Source organism: Triticum aestivum, chromosome 2B (genome assembly GCF_018294505.1).
Source record: "Triticum aestivum cultivar Chinese Spring chromosome 2B, IWGSC CS RefSeq v2.1, whole genome shotgun sequence".
NCBI classification, from domain to species: domain Eukaryota; kingdom Viridiplantae; phylum Streptophyta; class Magnoliopsida; order Poales; family Poaceae; genus Triticum; species Triticum aestivum.
The window spans coordinates 403,643,907-403,664,282 of NC_057798.1; the positions used below are offsets into that span (position 1 = coordinate 403,643,907).

General features: G+C 42.4%; 1 protein-coding gene across 2 annotated transcripts; it reads left to right on the forward strand.

Annotated features, from left to right (window-relative positions):
* Positions 1–5,517: 5,517 nt before the first annotated feature.
* LOC123045162 (probable tetraacyldisaccharide 4'-kinase, mitochondrial) lies at positions 5,518–12,154 on the forward strand. 2 transcript variants are annotated; one of them, XR_006421113.1, is made up of 8 exons: positions 5,518–5,902; positions 6,130–6,353; positions 6,551–6,704; positions 7,090–7,299; positions 9,334–9,399; positions 9,805–9,898; positions 11,088–11,147; positions 11,468–11,548. XR_006421113.1 is itself a non-coding variant. In XM_044468105.1 (7 exons), exons 1-7 carry the CDS (start codon positions 5,609–5,611, stop codon positions 11,801–11,803), a joined length of 1,185 nt encoding a protein of 394 aa, XP_044324040.1. In that variant the 5' UTR covers positions 5,518–5,608; the 3' UTR covers positions 11,804–12,154. The 2 variants fall into 2 exon arrangements, 1 of the variants encoding a protein (XP_044324040.1); XM_044468105.1 differs by lacking the exons at positions 9,334–9,399; positions 9,805–9,898 and adding an exon at positions 11,642–12,154.
* The last annotated feature ends 8,222 nt before the right edge of the window (positions 12,155–20,376 follow it).

Below are 20,376 nucleotides of genomic sequence, written 5' to 3' on the forward strand. Positions count from 1 at the left end.
GAGAGGTACTATCACTCTACTACCGCTCTACTACAGCTCAAGCAGATTGGGCAACAAAACCATAAAAATAAGTGCAAGTGGTTGCGGTAGAAGGAAGCGGAAGTACCACGCAACCGGCAGTACCGCTCGGGAGAGCAATACTACCGCTTAGAGCAATACTATTGTAAACTCAAGCTTGTTGGATAGATAACGAAAAGTACTATCCAACAACGACTCGATAAAATACGAACTAACAATGGAGAAGAAAATGGCAATAGGATAAGGAAGAGGACCTTCCCAAGCATGAACCAGCAAACTCTCGAACATCGAAAACTCAAAGAAGAAGCATGCAAACTCCATTTTTGATGAGCTTGAGTTTGACAAGAAGATGAACACAAACTCTAAAACCTCACAAAGGGAAGAGTCAAGTAAGAACCACGAAAGATGATGCCAAGGATGCAATGGTTTCAGCTCGCTACGAACGATATGATCAAGCTACTTACTTGAAAGCCCCCCTTGATAGTATGACAAACGATCCTATAACTCGGTCTCCCAACTACCACCATGAGACCGGCAAAATATAAAACCTATCAAGGGCAAACCTTTGCCTTGCTCATAATCCACTTGAGCTAGATGATGACGATCTTGACCTCCTCAAGCCGGACCACCTTTCTTCATTGCGCTGGCTCAATGAAGACTAGTAGATTGCTTCCCCATACTCCACTATGGATGAGCCTCTCTTCGGCACATCTTCACATGTCTATTGTCACCACAATGGACCGCAAGCTTCAAGCATGTGATCTCTTTGTGATGCTTCACTTGAACTTGCACAAGCAACCTCGATGACGATCACCACTTGATGTCATCCTCCATGGGATCACTTGATCCCCCCGGTACATCTTGTACGCTTTATGTGTTGATCAACTTGATTCACTCTTTGACTTAGTCTTGATCAACCCTTTATCTTGTCTTCTCTATGACCAATCTTTGGATAATTCCTTGAGTAGCGTCTTGGTCATCACACAATCTCCTTGAAACCAACAAATGGACTTCAGAAATGTCTATGGACAAACCCTTCACATATAGCTCAAGGCAACCATTAGTCCATAGGGTCTGTCATCAATTACCAAAACCAAACATGGGGGCACCATGCTCTTTCAAAAGGCGAGAAAAGTTTTAATATGAGTGAGGTTTTCATAAGATTTGATTTCATTTTGGTATAGGTAGGAAAATACAAGGAAAATTTTACTACTTGAGGTTTTGGTCAGATTTGTTTGAGTTAATTTAGTAGGTGTGGACGAGGGACGCGGGAGGGACGAAGGCAAATGGTTTATACAATGATCAACTGCCTTTAATAGTAGAGATAAAAGGGCCTAGGAGTCATGCCAAAAATTTGGGAAGCAACTAGTTAGAGGTACCTTTTAGGTCGGTATCAGTGTCAAAACTAGCAGACCTCGGGAAGGGGGCCTGAGCTGTTAGATTGGATCGATGGATAACATGAGATAGACGACACGGTGTTTTTACCCGGGTCCAGGGCCTCTTTAAGGAGGTAAACCCCCACGTCCTGCTCTTGCTTATATTATGGGTGTATTAAAGTACATAGTTGATCTACCTCAAGATCGTGAGTTGTGGTCTAAACCCTAGGGGTATGACGATGATGAATATATGAATGGGTCTCTACAGACTAAACCCTCCTATTTATATAGGCACTAGGGGTATCTAGGGTTACACATGGTCGGTTGCCATCTAGAGATTACATGCTGAATCTAATAGATCTTCTTGGAGCACACGTCAAGTCTTCGGTGAAGTTGGATACGCATAGGTTGGAGGCCTCCAGAGTCCTTCCTCATTATCGGGCCATCAATTCAGCCCATGGACTAGGTCGACTGGGCTAGGACCCCATAGTTCAGGACACCGCCAGTCAGTTTTTTAGATGTCACTTGTGGGAGCGCTCTGATACCACACGTGTCGCGCATTGGACACTTCCCCATCATAGTGTTTTTTTTAAATCTTGGTTCCTTTTAAAAAAACCTAAATTTTTTACTCTATATATTTTGATTTTCGTTTGTGGGAAACACAGGTGCTTTGTGCTCCTTGCGTGGAGCACATGTGTGCTACACGTGGGAGCACAGTTCCAGGGTGAGCATAGGTGTTCTTTCACGCAAGCATATGTATGCTTTACCAAGAAGCACAAATTAGTTTACTTGTGGAGCACAATTATTGTGCTCTCACTGGGAGTATATGCACGCCTTCATGGGGGAGCATAGTTGTGCTTCAACCCAAGGGAATATAAGTTAGTTTCACTTGAGAGCATGTGTTAATACAATTTGGAAGCACATGGTAGTTCATTTTGGAGGCATCATTTTACCCAAATAAAAAGTCATTAAAATAATATGAGATCTAGTTTTACAGATCTTGACAGAGAAATACAATGGTGAAAACAGTTCATGATTTGATCAAATGGTTCGAGATATATACTCCCTCCGTCCCAAAATTCTTGTCTTAGATTTGACTAGATACAGATGTATCTAATACTAAAACGTGACTTGATACATCTGTATTTAGACAAATCTAAGACAAGAATTTTGAGGCGAAGGGAGTATCATTTTAGAAGATTGAATCTATGAAAAGAAACATAAACGAATCCACTCGTTTCTCCGACACGTGGGAATATCAAAACTCACATGTTACGGCAAATAATGCACTTGGGGCGCGCCACTTCTCAACAATAGAGAAGGTTGGAGTAACCTTTGTAAAACTACCCTTAATTAATGACTAGCTAATTATTTGTGCGTTGCAATAGGAGCATACATATTCTACTGATACAATATTAATCGTGCCCGGCATAAATCTTACGCCTATCATATTCAAGATTTTGGTACGATTTGATTTGAGTGTGGATAGGGAGGCAAAAAATGTTTTGATTTAGGTGAGGTTTTGATAAGATTTAATTTGATTTGATTTGAATATAAGCATAAAAAGGGTAGATTTTTTTGATGTAGTTGAATTTTGATAAGACTTAATTGAGTTAATTCACTATGTTTCTGGCAAAGATACCGAGTCTACCTTTCATGCCATGGTGACTTGTGATCATGCCTATAGGCTTTGGGAATTGATGCGTGAGGCGTGGCCTCTTCCCAATTGTTCGTTACTAGTAGACTCTGGGAAGGAATGGGTTTTGAACTTGCTAGTAAACTGTGTGGAATCAATGTGTAACATGATTATTATCCTGCTATGGCGTATTCAATCACTACGATATGATATGGTGCATGAAAAATATGTACCGCCACCGAAGGCCTCTGATGACTTTCTCCCGAGGTACATGAGATCCCTATAATTGGTGAGAGTATTTAGCACAGAAGAAATCATAAAAGGTAAGATGGCACGTGATGATCTTTGTCCAATGAAAGAAATGAAGAACCCTGAGTCTGTGTGTCGATGGATCATCCACTAGCTGGTCATGTGGCCTTGTCCATTGATGGGGTGTACTCAGCAGCGGATCAGACCGTGACGGCTGGCATGATTCTAAGAAGGACTGACGAAAGTGTTATATATGCAGTGTACAGATTTTTATTCAACAACAATGATGCGTTGGAGTTTGAAATCCATGTGTTGATGCATGGCATGGCATTAACACTGCAACACTGACGGACCTGTGAGTCCTTGGAGGCAATGGCTATTTTCTCAAGAGAGGGTTTATCACGATCAACATATGGCCATTTTGTGTCCAAGATCAATCACTCGACGACAAATGGGAGATTTTATTCCTTTGAAGCTTAAACGTGGTCAATAGGGTGGCAGTCTAGCAGATCGATTGGCGTCATACAGTCGCACTGAGCATAGCACTCGCTATTTTCAACAGTGTCCGCTCCTATTGTTGCCACATCACTCATATGAGTTTCTGAGCTTCCCGTTTGATCATCCCTTTTTTGGCTTAAGTAAGTAGCCTTCTTTGAGTATGTGATGTATTCTCAGTCGTGCTACTTACACCGGAGATGCTCCTAGCATGAGTGTTGCTTTCATTATTTGAGGCACTGTTGTATGACTACAGCTAGGACCACTATTTATTGATGATTTCTGCCTCTCGAATTAACCTTCTTACATGGAATAAATGTCTTTCAACCCCCCACACACAACCACAAAAATAATAATAATAATTCACTATGTGAAGGGGGACACGAGGGTGAGGCGACCATACGACGACCGAGAAAATCGGGTATTTGCCACTTTCAACATGCGGCTGTGCAAAATTGCCATTGTCAAGATATTCTTCATAAAATTGCCACCCAACTCATGGTCACTTTGATTACCATGCCATTTCCACTCTTTTATTGATTTTCCTTTTGTTTTCTCATTTTATATGCACCTGAAAGAACTAGACTGCCCTTGGCTATTCCAACCTCATCTGTTTCGTGCGTTGCTTGGTGTGGTCAAAATGCTGAAATGCTGGCTCACCAGCGTTGCTTGCCGCCGTAGATCATCCACACCCTCGCGCGCCAACAAAGCTCGTTGCTGGCTGCTCATCCACACCTGCCCGTCGACATGACTCGTTCTCATCTGCTCATCGCGTAGCTCGCCCACGCCTACATGCACCATTAGAGCGCTCTCGTCTACTCAACGACGTGGCACGCCCATGCCTGCACACCTGTGAAGCTTTCCATTGCCTGCTCGTGCACGCTTGTGTGCGCCGTTGCAGCTCACCTCCCCTGCTCGCCCACACCTGCGCTCACCGCTGCAGGTTGCCCCGCATCATGCTGGTGGAGTGACGGACTGGCGAGGGCGACGACGAACAACAACACCAATTGTGTGGGGGAAGCAGCTTGATACGTCCATGGAGGATGGAGAATAATGTGTGTAGGTGCTGAACATGGAGCATACGAACAACTTGTAAGCACAATTGTACACCCATGTAAGCTATACTTTGCTAGAACCTGTTACTACTTGTTCACGGATTGAAATCAAGCAAGCAAATCAAGAGAAAGAGATAATACAATATTATCCAGATGGACTAGGTTCCAAGCAGCCGTTGTGGTACTGCCATATCAGGGTACGTGTTGCGCAGCGTCCAGGAGATCGATGACGATGATGTCCAGGAGATCGACGTCAAGGCCGATCGACATCACGGCAACGTCCAGGAGATTCAGCCTACAGGCGATCTGCAACTCGCGGTGTTTTTGATTAATTGCGCGCATGTTAAGTGAGAACATAGCAAAGTACTGCGTACACGAAGTGACCGGGTACATGAAGACATTCAAGGGCAGTCTGGTCCTTTCATGTGCGTGTAAATGGAAAAATAAAAGGAAAATCGATAAAAGGTGGGAAATGGCATGGTAATCAAGGTAGGCATGAGCTGAGTGGCAATTTTATGAAACCCATCTTGACAGTGGCAATTTTGTGAAGCCACATGTTGAAAGTGGCAAATGCCCGGCTTTCTCACAATGACCAGCTCTCCTTTTTTCTTTCTATGGTTTTTTTTAGGAACTTCTATGGATTTTGTTAGTTCCCCGTCTAACCAGCACACCGAGTTTCAATCAAGCTTGTCGTCCATTGCTGGCTTAATGGGGGAAAAGGCCCAGCCCAACACCTCGTCACCTGGCGACAGGCGGCGGCGACCACCCCGGGGACTCCGATGGCGACGGAGAAGGCGCGGCAGCTCCTGGCCCGCCTCGCCGCCACCCCGGACGCCGCCGTTCCTAACCTTCCCTTCCTCCACCGCGCACTCCTCCCTCTCCTTTCCGCCGCCTCCGCCCTTCTCCGCCTCCCCGTCATCCTCTCCTCTCCGCTACGCTCGCGACGGACCCTACCGGTCCCCGTCATCAGCGTAGGAAACCTCACCTGGGGCGGCAACGGAAAGACACCCATGGTCGACTTCCTGGCCCGCAGGTTTCACATTATGGGCATCTCGCCACTCATCCTAACAAGGGTAAACTCGTCCTCCTAATGCTGCTTGCATGCTTGTACTTTTTCACATTTTTATTGGTTCTCATTCAATCATTTAGTTACACAGACAAAATTTTCAGTAAAAATGGGGGACTCTTCATGTCCTAAGCTAACGTTTCACAACTGTCGCCTAGTTCATTTCCAATACTTCATTTATATTTCTCGTGATGCTACCTTTGAACAAATCAGTCATAAAATTCGGTGCTGTAGGGTTATGCGGGTGGCGATGAATCTAAGATGCTCCGGAGGCGCCTTGCTGATACTTCCACCAAGATTGGTGTTGGCGCAAACCGGGCTGATGTGGGTTCTTCCATGTTGCAAAAGTACGGCCAAATCGATCCTTGTGATGCCTTCCGCCGGGAGAAGTTAGCGTGCAACCGGGTGGCAAGCGGTAAAAGTGCGAAAATTGGAGTCGCTATACTGGACGACGGAATGTAGGTATAAGTATTTGTTTTTCTTTTCTTGTATAGACAACTTATATGGATCAATCCATCAGTACCATGGAATCTTACTTGGAAAATAGCTAACACAGTGGCATCTTTTAAACTAATAATGGTCAAGCATAGCTGTTCCTTCAGGAAACACATGTTCTCATGTATGTATTCTCGGTTCTGTCTGTCGTTTCTTGTAGGCAGCACCGGAGCCTGCTTCGAGATGTGGAGATTGTGATGGTCAATGGGTTGACACCTTGGGGAAATACCCATTTCATTCCACGAGGACCCATGAGGGAACCGTTGAGCGCACTTACTCGAGCTGATATAGTGGTTATTCATCATGCGGATCTGGTAAACGATAGTCTCAGTAACTCAGACTTTCTTGTAACTTATTTGTGTTTCCTGTTTGAGTATTAAATGTTTAGCGTATATTGTTCTTGACATGAGGCACTGAAAGTGTGATGTTGAAGTAAGCCAGCACAAATTTAAGCTGTCACATAAAAATGTATTTATAGCAACCATGTGATTCTAAGTATTTAGAATTTAGAATTAAAATAATCCAAGGTGCTTTCTTACTTTCCCTCATTGTGAGCTGAAATTGCATCCGGAAAAGGTGGGGCTTAACCATTAGTGAATTCCGCACTGCAAGAAATGAGAGATGTTGGTATCTCTTTTACCTCAAGCACATGAATAATCTCATAGGTTGTTCTCTGAACTACCATTTGCTATTACACAGGCTTGTGAAGCGCAGCTGGAAACAATTGCACGTACAGTCCAGGATAGTGGCACAACATGTTCAGTGTTCTTTAGTAAATTGGCCCCATCACATGTTTTCGAGGTTCATCAACCATTACAGAGACTATCTCTTAATGTGTTGGATGGCATGATTGTGCTATGTGTTTCTGCGATTGGCTGCCCAGATGCTTTCATACATACAGTCAGAGAGGTACCTTTTTCCCTCACACTTCCTTTGTCTAGACCCTTTTAGCTTGGTGTGTCTTATCTAGAAATGGAATGCTGCCTGTTGTAATCCTACTCATTTTGAGAAGACAGTGTAAGTGTTTATAGAGGTTCATTGCCACTATGTTTTGCTGCTTATATATCATCAGACCTACTCCCTCCGTCCTCGAATAAGTGTACATCTAGGTTTTGTTCTAATTCAAAGTTTTAAAACTTTGACCAAATTTATAGGAAAAGCAGCAGCATTTATGGCACTACATTTGTATCGCTAGATTCGTTTTGACATGTACTTTCATAATATATCAATTAGTTGTCATACATGCTACTATTTTTTTCTATAAAGTTGGTCAAAATTTTAAAACTTTGACTTAGAACGAAAGCTAGATGTACACTTATTCGTGGACGGAGGGAGTAATTAATGTTTCCTAGGTGTATCACACCAACTCAAAACTGGATTTACAGATAACTTTATTAAGTTTTCATTTAAAGCCTTAAGATGTTCCTTTATGTTTTCCTTCATTCATGCTTAGCTGCCTACCTCACACTCTATCTTAAGACTAAGGTGGTCAGCCAAATAAACAATACATAGTCAAGTCACCCCACATCTGTAGTCGATATATTTTAAAAGAAATCCAACAAAACGCAAAGCTTGCGTCTCGATGCATTGATAGAAAGAAAGTATATACAAGCCTGGAAATATGCTAAACAACCGACCACTCAAGACCTAGACATGACCATGACCAAAGGTTGTTAGACACACGTTACAACCAATGCCACCAAACTACCTCTGGCCTACATGCCCACTAGTCGGCCACATAAGCACACAGAACGCCATAACCCACCAGGACCCCGAGATGAGATGAGAAGAGAGAGTCCGATTCTCTGTAAAAGAGGGCAGAACTAGGCTGCTCTCGCTTTGGATAGAGTCAATGGCGCTGCAGACCGCTGGACTCGCCTCAGAACTGCCACTGGCGCCCAAAATGCTGTACCACCACACCTCGCCACACCCCCTGCCAGTCAAAACATACGCCCAAGTGCCTCTGTGCCACCAAAGCGCCACATCACCGGATCCTCAGCATACCACTTCTCATGCCACCCAAGTTACCCGTGCTGGCACGATGCCGACACTAGTATCAAGTGCCAATGCATGTGCCGTCAACCCACGCGCCAATCGAGGGTCAACCTCCAAGAACAACGCCTCCAGGGAGGTAACAACATCGATGGGACTGGCATGGTCCGATTCAGCTCGGCAAAGTCGGATCTAGGTTTTCACCCGGAGGCCTAGACTACAAAAGGTGGGGGTAAATTGGGGCTCCTCGACAATGCCACTAAGGAGGAAACGTTGTCACAAGGCGCCGCCTTTGCAGGCACCGACAAGGTCGGGCCAGGCTTTCGTCCGGAGCCGCACGACCACCGCTCATGCCAAAGGTTATAATCCCGCAAAGGCACTTCCTCAAAAACCTAAAATCACCCGTAATTATGCTAGCCTGGAAACCAACAAGGGTCGACCATGGCGCCAACCCAAGGAGCTGGTCTGAGGCCCAGGGGCCTGTGCATCAGGCGACCCAGACCACAGCAAGGACACCCAGGTCTGTTGTGATAATGCCAGAGCACACAACATCAACCCTAGGCTAGAGCTCGGCAAAGGATGCCAATTACATACCGCAGAGTGTCGTCGGACGGGAACCAAGACGCGTGCACAACAGATCAACCCTCGCGTGACCAGCCACAAGGGACCTATTGGACCCAACCAGGGCTGGTCCTGAGATTTCAGGGGGCTGGGGCGAATCTAGAATGCGGGGCCCTTAGTATAAACGTCTAAATTACAATCAACACATGTAGATATAATTTTTGACCCCAAAAATTAAGTGCATCCAAAATCATATGCATATCAAATAATGTATAACATATTACCTTCATTTTTTCTACATTCTGAGATGCAAAATCACTAATGATAGTATCAATATCAATCTCATCCAACAATTTCTTATCAATATCAACCTCTCTTGTGACATTGCAGATCTCAGGTATTATTTCAACACTTTCAACTTTGAGAAGCTTCTTTCAGCTGATGCCCACAGTCATTGTAAGTAAAATCTAATAGGTAATAAAAATATTAGGATGACAATCTGCTTCTCTGGCAAACTAAAAAATCTCCATAGCAGGCATTGGTCTATTGGGCAAAGTCAACTGCATAACGCTTAACTCATAAATTAGATCATTTAACTCAGAATCAGATGAACCATTTGAAGAGATAGACTTACAAGCTTAGTGCAACTATCTTTTAGTTCATAACGGTCCAATAACTTCAAGGCCGTTGAACTCATTAAAAATCCGAATATATTTTTGAATCATTGGAGTTCTTCGAATACGCTTTTCAATGAATTGGTTGCCACATCAATCATAACAAAACAAAAAAAAACTTCAAAATCCTTCTGAGCTTGCAAGATTGCTTCATTGCAGTCAGTTTAATCAAATTACCTCTTCCTAGGAGCACGGCGCTTTACTAGAAATGATGACTCTACACCCGTTTTAGATGCGATTTCTTTGGCAATGATCACACCAGAAGCAAACCCTTCATTTCTGTAAGTGCCAAAGTAATTCCTCATACCTTCTATTTGTGTTAAGGCAGACTCAATGCACATGGATAGTGATTGCAACTTCCTGCTCACTATATCTACAACAAATAGAATGTCATTCCAAATGACCCTAGCCTTGGGTTTGGTACCACTATCTTCACTTAACTCAAGCAAAGCTGATCATTGCCAAAGAAATCACATCTAAATGGGTGTAGAGCTATAATTTCCAGTAAAACATCGTGCTCCTAGGAAGTGGCAATTTGATGAAAGTGACTGCGATGAAGCAATCTTGCAAGCCGAGAAGGCTTTTGAAGTTAAATATTGTTTGGTTATGGTTGATGTGGCAACCAATTCATTGAATAACAGATTTAAAGAACTCCAATCATTCAAAAAGTATATTTGGATTTTTAATGAATTCAACGGCCTCGAAGTTAGTGGACTGTTATGAACTAAAAGACAATTGCGCTAAATTTGCAAGTTATTTCTCTTCAGATGATTCATCTAATGTCGGGTTAAATGATCTAATTTTTTGAGTTTAGTGTTATGCACTTGACTTTGCTCAATAGACCAATGTCTGCGATGTGGATTTTTGAGTTTGTCAGAGAAGCAGATTGTTATCCTAATATTTCTATTGCCTATCGGATTTTATTTACTATGACTGACTGTAGCATCAGCTGAAAGAAGCTTTTGAAAGTTGAAATTGTTGAAAAACTACCTGAGATCTGCAATGTTAAATGGCTTGGTAACTTAATGCACTGAGAAGAATTGTTAGATGAGATTGATATTGGTACTATATTAGTTGCATCTTGGAATTTTAGAAGAAAATTTCGAGGTAATATGTGTAAATTTCTTTGTATGCATATTGATTTTGGATGCACCTATTTTTTGGGGGTAAAAAAATCATGTCTACTAAGGGCCCCGGATTCTAGTTTCCCCGGGCCCGTGAAATCTCAGGACCGGCTCTGAGCGCATACTGCAGCAAGACGCGCCCTCCGGTGATGCGAGGGGAGGGGGCAAGAAAGGTGGTGGTGGTGTGGAGGCGCTAGGGTTCCAACTTGTCTGATGTATTTCAATCGTTTGCTCTGACTAATCTTTGATGCTTTTACTATAATGGAGTTACACCCATACTGTAATAGTGTGCTATCCTGCTACTAGGAAATCAGGCAAATAATCCTTTACTTATTGGTTGCTGTAGATTGGTCCACTTAATGTTGATAGGTTGGATTTCAGTGATCATCATTTCTTCAATGATTATGTAAGTGTCTGCTACCTCTCTTCACGTTCTTTCCATGGTCGTTGCTAGTTAGGAGCTCCACATCAGCAAATCAAATCAAATAACATGTACTTCCAGAATGACATACGCATGTCCAGCTGTACATGTTACCTGGCTTGGCAATGGGACTGTAATATGTACCATTTGTGAAAGTGAAGCAAGAAATTGCTCCCATTTTTGGCTGAAACAATAGTCTAGCTGTTGCAATACCGCATTTTGTAATATATATTTTCTTAATACTAGCTTCTCTTTGTCATTCATTGCATGGTGATTGATTTTCTCTCCTTCTTTACCTACTATAGGACCTAGAATTAATCCAAGAAAGAGTGAGGCAGCTTGTGGATCAACATAACAAAGAGACTGTAGTCTTAGTTACTGAGAAGGTATTGCCATCTTAGAATTCCCTGCGTACAACTTTTTGGGATAATCCATTTGACTGCTTATTCTGTGTGTTCTTCTCCCTATTTCTCTGTCAGGATTACGACCGTGATCCAGATGTCCTTAGAATGTTGGGCGTGAAGGTTTGGGTTCTGTCTTCTTCTTTGCAAATTATGCCCCTCAAGGAACAAGGAGAAGATGAATTGCTGAGGAAATTAAAAGACATTATCACAGCAACTAGGCATGTGGTCCAGCCATGAGTTGCTGATGATCTGATTATATTCGGCTGGGCACATCTTGAAGCAAAAACAGTTTTCCATTGGTCCTGTTAATTCCGTATAATGTTATATCAGATTTATCTTGTTAATTCAAATCCTGTTTCAGCGTTTTGGAACATGCAGTATTTTAGTTTTTTTTTCAACTGGGTCAGTGGTCTGAGCCTCCAGTTAACTTGAACTGGATCTAACAAGATAATGAGGAGGGGATTCCCATCTATTGTTCATGCGTTGCTTTCGGTTTCGGTTTCTTTTGGAAAAAGTTGTTAGGTAAATATATCCATCAATACTCTGATATATTACAATGCTCACTTAGTCGTGTTGACATTCTGGTTATTACAATGCTCCTATTCTAACCTACACACTACTACATTCCAAGGTACGTGCACCTACTAATTACTAGTCATCTGTTGGTAAGAATTTCTATGACGTGCATTGCATTATGTGCTAGTAGAGCGGCAGAGCGGACAAATGAGGCATATCATTGCATGTTTTATCACTGGTGAGATGGGTGCATTTCTCCCCTCAATGCTTTGGGTTATCTGAATAAAAAGTTCAGACTACTATTTCTTCGTTGCACTTGTTTTGGTTTCCAATCCAAATAAACTTTCAAGTGTCTGTCAAGTCTTTCAGTTAGCATAAATTTCGCACAGCACAGTTTATTCCAGGGAAGTGTAGGTATATATATTGCGTGTCACTTTGGAAGATATTTTTTAAAATTGTGGGCTTCTTAACCATGTAATGTATACTTGTATAGCACTTACATACTCAAATTACCCCCAGCTCACCAGTCATGGAATTGTAAGGCAAGGACAGAAGCATCCTGGTTACTTACACTAGGAATTAAATTAAGAGAACAAAAGGAGCGCCTGTCTCCTAAAGTCAAATAAATGTGGGCATGTAGCATTGTGCATGGATTAGCGGTAATTGGTTAATTAGCTGCCCGTGCATTAGGTCTTTACCTAACTAATAATGAAAGAGGAGAGGAAGGACACTGCACATGTACTAGACATAAAAGACGATACTGTTCTGCTGGCAGGAGAGCTAGCTAGAGACGTGTGGCCGGCTGGCTGTATCAGTATGTACTACATAACTTATAGTTCATAAATATTGAAGTTCATTGGTACTGCTTTACTGTAGAATTGTACATGTAGGTGCAGATTCATAGCACTATATGTAGGCACGTGCATATACTAATTACCACCTCTTGGTAAAGAAATTATTTGATGTGCATAGCATCATCTGTATACTCAATTATAGCTAACTACGTGTATTACACAAGGATTCAGATTAAATGAACAAAACTAATGCTTCTCTTCTAATGGTGGCAGCTAGAGGTGTGCATGTAGCATTATGCCTTGATTGATTCGCAGCAATTGGTTAATTAGCTCCCCATTCACTAGGGTAGGGTTTTACCTAACCAATAATGAAACAAGGAAGGAATGACACTGCACATGCACACATAAAACAATACTCTGCTGGCCGGTGAGCTAGCAGCTAGACGCTGTAAGTAAGTGAACATGTGCAGATAGAAGTATATCTGTACTGCCGCACTGTGCAATTGTACATATGGGTACTCAGCGGTAGCAGGTTACAGATTCACAGCGGGACGTGCATGCTTGAATTATTCCATCGGCCTTGCATATGCTGATTTGCATGTGCTGCTTCTTATTATAGTTCCTGTACATGCTACCTCCGGGCCGGAATATGTGTCAGCAATGGCATATATTGCGAGTGGGTGTAGTATTAGTATATCTGCTTGTCAGCATCTACACCGCCCGCATGGTCTTTGCTTTAACAGTGCACTTCACCACTTATGCTTTAGGGTGCTTTCGTTCGAAGTGCATGAAAAGTTATAGGAATCGGATCCTACAGGATTTTCTGCACTTGGTGCGTTCGGGTTGAAGGAAAGTTCTACAGCAAAATGGAGGAAATGTTTTATTCCTGCAGTTTCGTACAGGTTTCACGGGAAACGGAAAATCTACTCCGAGCTCTTGTTTTCATTGAAGCTCGAGGCAAGGTGTTGGCTGGGCGAATAAAAAAAATCAGTGCATGACTTTCAAGGGCAAGAAAATATTCAAAGCGTAGTACTTTACATAGGCCTGACCATCCCATTTCCTTTGTTTCTCCAAAACGCTGCTTGTAGATGTTTCCTCTGTTTTCCGATCCTATGTTTTGCACTTATGCCTCATCCCCGTTTCTACACTTTTTCCTGTTTCTTTGTTTTAGAAACCCGCAGTCCGAACTGGCCCTTAATTTTTACCCATAGGTGCATTTCCTCATTTCACACCGTTATTCCTTACATGCAAGCACTGCATATATCTGTTGTGGAATAATAATCATTATTATGTGCTAGTTGGCCTAGTAGTAAATAATCACTTCCTGAATATGATATGCACACTCGTGCATATTTGAGAAAAAAAACTTCCTGTTTATCAACCTAATCTTGATATGCTAGTATAATATACGAGAGACATATTCTCTCTCTTTTCTGCAATGCTTGTACCCTACATATATAGGAGTGTGTGTACAAGACAAGATTAGATCATCACTTTGCCCTATCTACTGTCTGCTTGTGACCTGACTTGAAAGAAGAAGCAACCTTGTTCATGGTTGAAGAGGAAAACTCCAATGCATGGCAGACTATAGGTGAGGCATCACGAGGCAAACATGAAATGAATATTAGAGATTTGGTTCTAGCGCTGTGGAATATGATTCACATAGATTAGCTAAGATCTTAATTTATGAACTATACATGGTAGATTGCTAGTGAAATATATAGCTATATATGTCCTCTTTCGCAAACAAGGCTATTTATTGCCTATATCGTTTGAAGATTTTTTTTTTGAAAAATAATTTGTTGAAGAAACGTCGACAGATAATTAGTTTGGAACAACGATTTGATGTTTTGTCAATTAATTTGAGTTTCTGCTTCACATTTTGTACACAAAAATCTCAACAGCTCTTTGTTTCCTGATCAAACATCATGCACTAGGTTACGACTATGAATGATCCATGGAAGCACAAACTTCTCCAAGAAATCAACATTGAGAATTGACAAAATCACATGTATTGATATGACTGCCCAATCAAGCAAATCACCTGAGATATCAAACATGGAAATCATAGAAGAGCATAATCAAATTAAACACTTGATAGGAGGTACAAATTGTAACATGATTTGATTTGAGCTTTTGCAGAGTTCGATCGACATACATATACACACACATATGTAGAGAAACAAGCCTTTGGATTCGGATAAATTGACTAAGGGCAAATAAAAAAGAATTAAGCACAAACGAGATAGAGACCGAGGGGGAAAAGAAGAACTGAAGCATGAACACCCACGCACACGATCGAGTTGGAAGTGCAAAATTAGAAGATTAAATCATGCAACTTTGGGAGCAGAAGCTAGCTAGTCCCAAGCCTAAGCTCTAGATCCACTTCTTGCCGGCCTACTCCAAGAAGGAGAAGGCTAGGGCTTGGGGCTGCTTTGGGTACCTTTGTATCACCGCCGTCAGCTCCTTGCATTCCCTCTCTTTCACTTGATGCTGGTGACCGCCGCAGGAAGAACGGTAGCGCCACCGCTGGAGGCTGATCGACACGCCTGCGCTTCCTCCTTTCCCCCTCATCGCCGCTTTCTGAGGCTTCCTCAGCAGGCATGGAGATGAACACCTTGTTCCTGCTCTCTTTGATGATGCTTGATATATAGGAAGGAGAGGTAGTAGAGGGGCCTATCATGCTGGCCTGCTGATCCTGTGGAGATTCAGGGCGCACTGCCGCCCTATACTGCATCCCTGGCTGAAGGTGCTCATGATGATCATGAGGGCTTGTGGGCTGGGGCTGTGCTTGATGGTCTGGCGGGGAGGCGCACTGCCGGAGACGAGCTCGGTCGCGGCGGTGCACGTTCATGTGGCCGCCGAGCGCTTGCGCAGACCGGAACTCTCGGCGGCAGAAGGTGCAGGTGTAGGAGCGCGGCGGCCACACGCAGCCGGCACCAAGGTGGCCCGCGGCGTCCCGCGCGAACGCCTGCTCCTCCCAAGACGGCTCAGCTGCTGACGCCGGCGCCGGGCAGGTAGCAGCTGTACTACTGGTTGTGGCGGCGCCCCACATACCCCAGTAGTAGTTGGCAGCCATCTGCTAGGTAGCTGGATCGCGGTTGCGGTGGAGTTCATGCCATGGGTTTGATCGAGCTCTGCTGGTTGGTTGGTACCAGTACTAGATGGCTAGCTAGCTATAGCTAGTAGCCTAACTAGCAGTAGTAGTGCATGCCAAGTTAAGATGTAGGAAGATGGCCGCTGTGTTTTTGTTGTTTGCGTTTATATGTATATGTACCACATGAGTAGTACTTGAGCATAGCTAGCTGGGAGATGAACACCATGTTTGATGTGAGAGACACTTCCTCTACCTAGCTAGTTTACAGTGATTGCCTGTTTACCACTAGCTAATATCTGGTTTAGTACATTGTAAAATCCCAGACTTTTATGATATATTCATCTAATTATTTGAAGATATCAATACTTAGTGTTTTAAAAGTTTCACCAGACATATCCATAACGATTGCTTTCTTTCAGCTCCAGTGGATGCAAAAATAACCTAATTGTAATGTGCTTTATTTACACAATACTTTCACCTGCCAGTTGATGTGAACATGACTAATGTTTGGAACATGCATTATCAACCATTAATTTAGATTCTATCTCAATTTGCCTAATAATTGCACAATCTTTTTAACAATTTCTTATTTTTGTAGATCATATAAGTCAGACTCTCCGGTGGAAAGAAATAAAGAAACTTATGTACTCCCTTCGTTCCTAAATATTTGTCTTTCTAGAGATTTCAACAAGTGACTACATACAAAACAAAATGAGTGAATCTACACTCTAAAATATGTCTATATACATCCGTATGTGGCAGTCCATTTAAAATCTCTAAAAACACAAATATTTAGGCACAGAGGGAGTACTACTCTATGTTAGGTTCATTTATATCATGAGCTAACATATGTTCGTTTTGTTTGAAAAGGAAGGGCAAGCTTCCTGGCCTCGTCCCCGTTAACATATGTTAGTGCTCCAGTGAAAAATGAAATATGATTATATGCTCAGTAATAATTTATTTTTGGAGAAATACGGTATAAATGCAGATGCTCACATACACCCACACACGCTCACCCTATGAACCGGGCACACACTCCCTATCTCTATGAACACCTTCGAGGGATCGAGTCGATAGATCTTGAGACTGATGAAGTCATCACAAACCCCCGTAGTTGACGAGCACATAATATACCCACTGAAAGAATAGCGGAGGACAACATGAAATAAATTCAGAAAATATGCAGCACCTGCGCCGAGTCTAGGACTTGAACCAGGTGGGCTGGTTCCATCATAGGAAAGCTAATCATCTAAACTAAAGTTTAGTTCACACCCAGTGGTAATTTACATGTAAATAGTGTCATGATGTACTTATAAATATAAAAATTGAGAATGTAATGTGGATACTGCTCTCATTTAGTAGTGATCGGATGAGAACATATGTGATTGCCATATGAGAAATTGTCTTGTGTTTCTTTTTTTTTCGAGAAAAACTTTCAATCTATTCATCTTCAATCATGATAGTACAATGAACACTAGAAATAATAAAACACACATCAAGATCCGTAGACCACCTAGCGACGACTACAAGCACTAAAGCGAGCCGAAGGCGCGCCGCTGTCATCGCCCTTCCTCGCCGGAGCTGGGCAAAGGTTGTTGTAGTAGACAGTCGGAAAGTCGTCGTGCTAAGGCCTCATAGAACCAACACACCAGAACAGAACCGCCGCAGATGAAGAGTGTAGATCGAAAGGATCCAACATGAAGACGCACAAACGAAGACGAACGACGAACAGATCCGAGCAAATCCACCAAAGATAGATCCGCCAGAGACACACCACCACATGCCCACCGATGATGCTAGGCGCATCACCGGAATGGGGGCTAGGTGGGGAGACCTTTATTCCATCTTCACGGAGCCGTCGCCGTCTCGCCTTCCTGAGCAGGACACAAATCCTAATAAAGTTCGAAAAAATATCTAAAAACAGAGTCCTCCCATCGGCAAGGGCCAAGATCAACTCTGTCTCCATGGTCCTAAGGCCACCGGAGACAAGACAGACCGGCGCCGGCGCCGGTGGGAGACAGAGAACCCTAGCTTTTTGGAGGCGGCGGCTGGCTAGGAAGACCGTGGCCGTTGACCGGTAAATTATCTTGTGTTCTGCTACAACTGGACTATGTATCTTGTGATTGTTTTGTTCTTGCTTGTTTCCGGTCTCTCAACTTACATCCATTCGGGTTTGTGAAACCCATGTGTCGGGTTTTTGCAGCGTGTTGGGACCGTTTATCGGTCTGTATTTGTTGTTGTGTGGCATCATGGGTTGGTTGGGAGTAATCTCTTGCCTTGTAGGGTTGTTGTTTGATTGCATTTCATAGGCAAGTTTGTAACGGTTTTCAGCCATTTTTTCGTAAATTAATCGAGAAACTACTTTATGCTTAATTAATAAACGTAACAAATCTTTTTGTGTCGGTTTTGAAAATTAAATGTCAATACAAAACATCTAATGATCGCCCTTCTAGTTTTTTTTCGAAAAGGGGGTCTTTCCGGCTTCTGCATCAGAAAGATGCATACGGCCATCTTATTAAACCAAATAAAATAGTTTCAATAAGGTCTCGAGGTCTTCAAAAGTAAAAAGTGAATAAAAAAAGGGCTCACACAGAACCAAAAAGGCTAGAAACATAAACTAGCCAAAAAAAAAGATGCCACAACCGGCTGGCTAAAAAGAGATAGGAAAACTAATTGCCTATCCTATTACATGACCGCCATCCAAACCGGTTGAAGATATCCCGAGCTACCGTCTCCCAGCGGATAGATCCAGTAACCAAACGCTCCCTGGCCTCCGTCGGAGTGAGTAGCGACCAGGAATGGATCAGTGTCGTAGCTCTGAAAATAACCTGCAAAAAATGAATGTGTGTTGTCCTGTTAAAAACCAAATCATTCGTGCAATTCCAGAGCGCCCACACCAAGGCGCAAACTCCTACACAAATATGTCGCGCTAACTCGGGCTCTACCCCGTTAAGCCACGTTTCAAATAACGTGTTGACTGAACTCGGTGGAGAAATATTGAAAGCAATATGGACTGTCCTCCATAACACTTTAGCTAGTGGGCAATCAAGAAAAAGGTGTTTAATCGTTTCCTCCCGATCACAGAAACTACACCTAGTAGGTCCTGTCCAATTACGCTTTATCAAGTTGTCTTTGGTTAAAATAACTTGTTTGTGAAGAAACCACATAAACACTTTAATTTTCAAAGGAACTTTGACAGCCCACACATATTTAGAACTAGGAATCGAGCTTGAATTGATCACATATACATTGATTTAACTGTAAAGTCTCCCGACCTAGTAAGCACCTTCTAGGTTGCTGATATCATATACAACACTCGGTAGGCATGCTTCTGTTTTATGGAAAACCCAATATGATTAACACTAACGAGCCATATGTGATAAGGGTCTAGCATGCGGCTTGAGCCCTATGCGATATTCGTTTATCACATACGACTATTAAGCCATCCAAGTTGACAGAGTGCCACTACAGGCTCACCATCATAGATACTCCCTCCGTCGTTGAAAGAATGTACTTCCAACTTTGTTGGCAAACTATCTTAAAGTTTGACCGAGTTTGTGCTAAAATATATAAATATCTGTGAAACCAAATAGGTATACGATGAAAATATATTTTATCACGAATCTAATGCTAATAGTTTGATGGCATAAATGTTGGCGTATTATTATATAAATACAGTTAAATATAAAAAAGTTTAACTTTCTAATAAAGTTGGAAGTACACTCTTTTAAGAACGGAGGGAGTAGATAAAAATCATCTGAAGGGCATCTACAATTGTTGATAACACAATCTTTTCTTATGCAATACATGTCATCTAGAGAAGAGAAAAGACATGTTATACAAGTATTATCTTTGATGACTGATGTTTGCACGCTCCTAAAATTATGAAATAATTAAAATCAAAATAAAGAAATAACAAATGGCATCTTAGCTATAAGAGAAGACAAACCTATTGTTTTTCTATTTTCTCTCTTCCAACTCAGTAATTATCCTGTGTAGCATTGCTAATATAGCACCATTGTATGTACAATATTGATATGTAGCTAGACCTTTGCACACACCATACGAATTCAGTGGTATAATTTTTGCTCCTGCCGCAGTCGGTCTCGTTGGTTAAATTTACTGTAAAATCTGAATCTCGGAAAGTGCGGGCACACTATATTGTGAAATGGAGGGAGTATAAAATTATACTAAAGCGGCGATGAGTAATATGGATCGAAAGGAGTAATTACCTCTAGTGTAGCTGGAGTGGCCGGTCGCCGTCGCCTCTCCGTACATGGAAATGACCCAGTCAGTCTATCTGTCAAACTTGTTGAATGGTTAGTTTGACTACCGAATCTTAGTTTCAATTTGACGACTAAATGAATTAACAAATCAATTATCCTGGCTGGCCGGCACATATG